General features: G+C 36.0%; 1 protein-coding gene across 1 annotated transcript; it reads right to left on the bottom strand.

The window, feature by feature from the left end:
• Positions 1 to 4767: 4767 nt before the first annotated feature.
• LOC112865126 (olfactory receptor 5M10) lies at positions 4768 to 5715 on the bottom strand. The gene has a single exon (XM_086679363.1). It carries the CDS (start codon positions 5713 to 5715, stop codon positions 4768 to 4770), a length of 948 nt encoding a protein of 315 aa, XP_086535489.1.

Here is a 5715-nt window from a genome sequence, read left to right as displayed (position 1 = left end):
ACAAAAGGCAGGCAATCCTCACCTGGCACAGTGCTGAGGTGACTGTGACTGTTAGGAAGCAGGACACATTTGCATTCTGCATAAGTTTCAGTGAACAGGGTAACCTGCAATGTGAGGGTGGCCTGTATTTCATAAGCCTTTGTTGCCTTTTTTTCAATTCCAAAGCAAACATTCTTATGAAAACACTCCCCTATGTCTTATTATGCCTTCAGCATATTCTTAAATTGGAAGAGTTGAATAACAGTGGACATTTTTCTAAGTTTATTTATTTATTTTGAAAGAGAGAAAGACAGAGACAGAGAGCATCAGTGGGGGAGGGCTAGTGAGTGGGGGAGAAAGAGAATCCCAAGCATTCTCTGCACCTTCAGAGCAGAGCCCAACATAGAGCTGGATCTCATGAAGCATGAGATCATGACCAGAGCCAAAATTAAATGTCAGATGTTTAACCAACAGGGGCACCCGGGTGCCCCAAAGTGGACCAATATTTTTTAAGACTCTTAAAAACTTAATGGTAAATTGATTTACAGAAAAAGTGTATATTATTATTTTCCTTGACTCAACAATATGTGAACGTACCAGTCCTTTCGAACTCTTTTCAATATACATACAGAAAAGGGTGTCTTATTTCATGGTTTTATTACCAAGCTTGTCACTCATCCATTTTTAGCATTTTAAATTTTTAGCAAATTTATATTCACAACTTGCAACATTTCTTTACATGTTGGGGATCAGTGCTCCAACTGATTTCTAGGAACTTATCAGACCTTAATGCTTTTGCCACTTTATTGTGTTTGTGGCAAAATCGTTGCTCAATTGTTGAGTGCTGCTTATTTTAAATATTTTATCATCAAAATAGAGTAACTTTTTATCTTGAATTTCTTACACTGCTACTAATCTCAGAGATATTGTCTTCCGTTTGTTGAATTGTCAATATTTATTATAATTGTAATCAACAAGAATTTTTTTCAGTGAATGGCTCACCGTTGAGGAGTAGGTATGGGCATGTCAGTCGATGGGGGAACAGTTGTTGGCAGAAGGAAAATTCATCTAAGGATAAGGTTCTGTGTTTATGGATCTGTTGAAAAATATACAGCATTTTGGACACTGGTACAGTACAAAAATTAAGGTTCATGTAAAAGTGTTAGTTAATGGGGATACCTGGGTAGCTCAGTTGGTTAAATATCTGACTTCAGTTCAGGTCACGATTTCGTGGTTGTGGATTCTTGCGCCCTCATGGGGCTCTGTGCTGACAGCTGGGAGCCTAGAGCCTGCTTCAGATTCTGGGTCGTTCTCTCTCTCTGCCCCCCACCCCTCATGCTCTCTCTTTCTCTCTGTCTCTCTCTCTCTGTCTTTCAAAAATAAATAAACATTTAAAAGTCATATTAATTAACGCACAGTGTTTATATATAAAACCACATTCTTGCTCCTCATTTATAGGCCACCAGCACCTCTCTGCCTTTCTGGCAAAAAAAACTTAACTCACCTTTTTACACCTCAGCAGACCTCTCTATGCTATAATTCCCTACATCTTCCTATCAGACACAGGGATCAGACTTTAACAAGGCTACTCACACCAACATGTTTCCACATTATTCAAACAATTTAAAAGAGATATGTCTTATATGTATAGCCACATTTTATTTTTATTTATATGTTCTCATATATTTCATAAATTAAACCAGCATATGCATAAATGCTAGGTTAAAAATATTGGCTATCTAGGGGCACCTGGGTGGCTCAGTCGGTTAAGCACCCAGCTCTTGATTTTGGCTCATGTCATGGTCTCAGAGTTCATGGGATCCAGCACCACATCGGCTCTGCACTGACAACACTGAGCCTGTTTAGGATGCTCTCTCTCTCTCTCTCTTTGCCCTTCCCTTGCTCGCACTCTATATCTGAAATAAATAAATTATCTTTTAAAATATATATATTGGATAACTAGAAGCATCTGATTTTCATTTCCTGTAATAATTTTTGAAGGGAAAAATAATGAAGATGGAATTTTATTTTATCAGGAATTAAAACATTTTAAACCTACATTAATTGTAAGAAGTTAAAATACATATACAGGTATGTCAAAGAAGAAATAGAAACAGATGCATCTAATTATATAAGGAAGATAAAATCACAAATTTCCTGGAAAATGAAAGGTTTCTTGGGGCGCCTGTGTGGCTCAGTCGGTTAAGCAACCGACTTCAGCTCAGGTCATGATCTCGCCGTCCATGAGTTCGAGCCCCGCGTCAGGCTCTGTGCTGACAGCTCAGAGCCTGGAGCCTGTTTCAGATTCTGTGTCTCCTTCTCTCTCTGACCCTCCCCCGTTCATGCTCTGTCTCTCTCTATCTCAAAAAAATAAATAAACGTTAAAAAATAAAAAAAATTTAAAAAAATGAAGGGTTTCTTAAAAGTATTAAGAGGAAATGGGTTAAAATATGAAGGAAAAGGTTATACAATAGTACAGCATGCAACAAAATTGTATTTAGAATAATTTAAGATATTCCTATAATATATGGCCATGAAATACTATTAATAACACACAAGAGATGCTAACATTTAATATTAGGATGCAAAAAGCCACAAAGCAAAATAAAATTCAAAACTTTTTCTAAATAAAAAGGTAAATAATCTTCATTTAAGGAATCATCAGAAATAACACCAACAACAATCATTTCCTTTATTATTAGTTAAATGTGTATTTCAATTCTTCTTCTGTTCCAATTAAAACAGATCCTTTCCTAAGAGTTTCAGTTGCAACAATGAAGGAGCAAGGAATTTTAAATGATATACTCTAAGATTGTTTGGTGCATTTCATGCAGCAATTCTCCATTCTAAGAAAAAATCAGGTATGTTCGTAGAGATATGAGTCAGTCTTAACAATAATAGGATACAACAATATGATGGAATAATGGCTTGCAAAGAAAACTATATACAGATAAAGTGCACCAAATACATTTTTAGTAAGAGTTTATAAGTAAATTTTGCTTTTATTTCAAAATTGAAATTGAATTTTATTCCAAAATGGAAAAATCCTTTCGTATTTTTCAACTTTCTTTTCTACAATTGGTATGTAATATTTTTGTAACTAAGTTCAAGTATGATAGAATTTCGTGATTTATACTACTTTAAAAGTGATGTTCATTGAGAATCTTCAGTGTATATGAAAATAAAAACGTTATACTAGCAAGTGAAAATCAGTGTTCAAACTTGTATGTGGAATTATAAGAACATGTATGAATATCAATTCATTGAGAAAAATATAACAAAATACAAACAGATGTCACCCATTGGCTTAGGACATCTCACCAATAAACATTGCTCCCTAATATCTGTCTATATTGTTATTTATGTACAGCAACCATGTTTGATAATACCAGCCTTATTCACTCCAATGAGATGGAAGAAATGTAGTCTAACTTACTAAAACTGCAGGTCATTTAAATATGGTTCTGGAAAACCATTTGAGTACATTACCGTAAATACAGCAATTGTTTTATATAAATGTCTAGTGCGGTGGTCTTAGTTAAAACGAGAGTGCACAATATTAAAATACCAAACATTTAAGACAATTAATAACGCATACATTCATGTGTTAATCTGGATGAATTAGGTACCTCTTCATATAATCTCCTTTACTATTAATTTTCACAAGAGAAATTTTGAGAACCAGTGTAAAGAGCCTTCTCTGCCAAATAATTGGTCACAGACACTTTTACGAAGCAAAGTAAACATCAGGTGTTTTCCTCCAGAAATATATAGACATGCCACTCATCTTTAGACTGTTCCAAGGCATTCTCAGGTCTATAAAAGCCAATTGATAGATTCTATTAACTCTGAATAAATTATACCTAAGTCAGAATTACTACATGAAAAAATATACTTACATTGCTATTATACTATGATAGATTTGGATCCATAATTATGGAAACTTACAAGCAAGTATTCACAGTTTATTTTCAAGATTAAGGAGCATAAACAGTATTTACAATAAGACAAAAAGTTTATCAAGATGTCTACAAAATTGGTTAGGAAAAATACATAGAAAGCATAATACAATGAAGGATCCATATATTTAAAATTTCTCCAAGGTCAGTCCAGTGATTCCTCAGGCCTCAGAACCATTGCTCTATATCACTCATTGAAGAATAGATTATTTCACATTTTTTATTTTATTATTTATTTATTTATTTATTTAAGAGAGAGCTAGAACAAGAGTAGTGGAGGGACAGGGGAGAGAGGGAGAGAGAGAATCTTAAGCAGGTTCCACACCCAGCACAGAGCTAGATGCAGGTCTCAGCCTCACAACCATGAGAATATGACCTGGCCCAAATTCAAGAGTCAGACATTTAACGGACTGAGCCACCCAGACACCTCTCATATTCTTTTTAAGTATAAACCTAAACACTCCAGTTTGAACCTTACTATGCCTCTGTAGACCATATGATCAAAGAAGATGGATTTCCAGTGTTCCTATCAGACTGAATTAATTCTAATACTTACCCTAAAATAAGTAAAGACATTGAAATATTTTATGTAATTATTGGAATAACACCAAATTATATTCTGATATTTTTTGTTAAGGAAAATGGTGTTTAATTTCAACATTACAGTTTCTATGAAAACAATTTGTCCTGAAGCTATTAATTTTGAGGAGAAATTTGCTAATGCCTTTGAGAGTTTATGAAGCTACTTTATGACTGTAGAGTAGTAGGTTTGTCCTGTGAAGGGACCACTATGTTATTATAGACACTCAGTAATTACAATGAAGAGATGCTACACTGCAGTTTTATGAAAGAGATTTCCCTGAATGATTTGCTGCATAGCATGAACCACATCCTTGTTCCGTAGACTATAAATCAATGGGTTCAACATTGGGCTCAAGAAAGTATAAAAGACTGCAATTATTTTGGACTCCTCCACAGACTTCTCAGATGGGGTCCTTAAGTACATGCAGAAGAGGGTTCCATAAAATAGGGTGACTGTTGTCAAGTGGGAACCACAAGTAGAAAAAGCCTTGTGCCTGCCTTCAGCAGAACGGATCCTCAAGATGGCTGCAATAATGAGAAGGTAGGAAAGGACAATGATGAAGAGAGAGCTTGACAGAGTCAAGCCAGCGACTACCAACATCGCCATCTTTTTGACATAAGTGTCAGAGCAGGCCAACATTAACAGAGGAGGATCTGCACAGTAGAAATGATTGATTTCAAGGGAGCCACAGAAGGACAAGTGAAAAGTCAGCAGTGTCTGGGAGAGTCCATTAAGGAAACCACAAGTATAAGACACCATGACTAGAGAGATACAAACATTCTTAGACATTCTGCTAGTGTAATGTAGAGGGCTACAAATGGCTACATAGCGATCCAATGCCATCGAAGCAAGGATATAAAACTCAGTGATCACCAGGGCAATGAAGAGAAGACACTGTGTGAAGCATCCAGCATAAGAGATGGTCTTCTGGTCGGAGACGAAGCTGTGCAGCATATTTGGAGTGATATTGGAGGAATAGCAAATGTCCACGAAGGAGAGGTGGCTAAGGAAGAAGTACATGGGTGTTTGGAGGTGAGAATTGGTCCTGATCAGCATAATCATGCAGAGATTGCCTGCCAGAGTGATCATGTAGATCACCAGAAACACCCCAAACAGGATCTTCTCCAGCACAGGGTCGTCTGTGAGTCCCAAGAGAATGAATTCTGTCACTGTAGTGTGGTTTGGGGAAGACAT

Source organism: Puma concolor, chromosome D1, assembly GCF_028749965.1.
Source record: "Puma concolor isolate L17-30 chromosome D1, mPumCon1.1.hap2, whole genome shotgun sequence".
Taxonomy (NCBI): Eukaryota; Metazoa; Chordata; class Mammalia; order Carnivora; family Felidae; genus Puma; species Puma concolor.
Note: the sequence above shows the minus strand (reverse complement) of the source record. Positions and strands in the feature narration are given on the sequence as shown.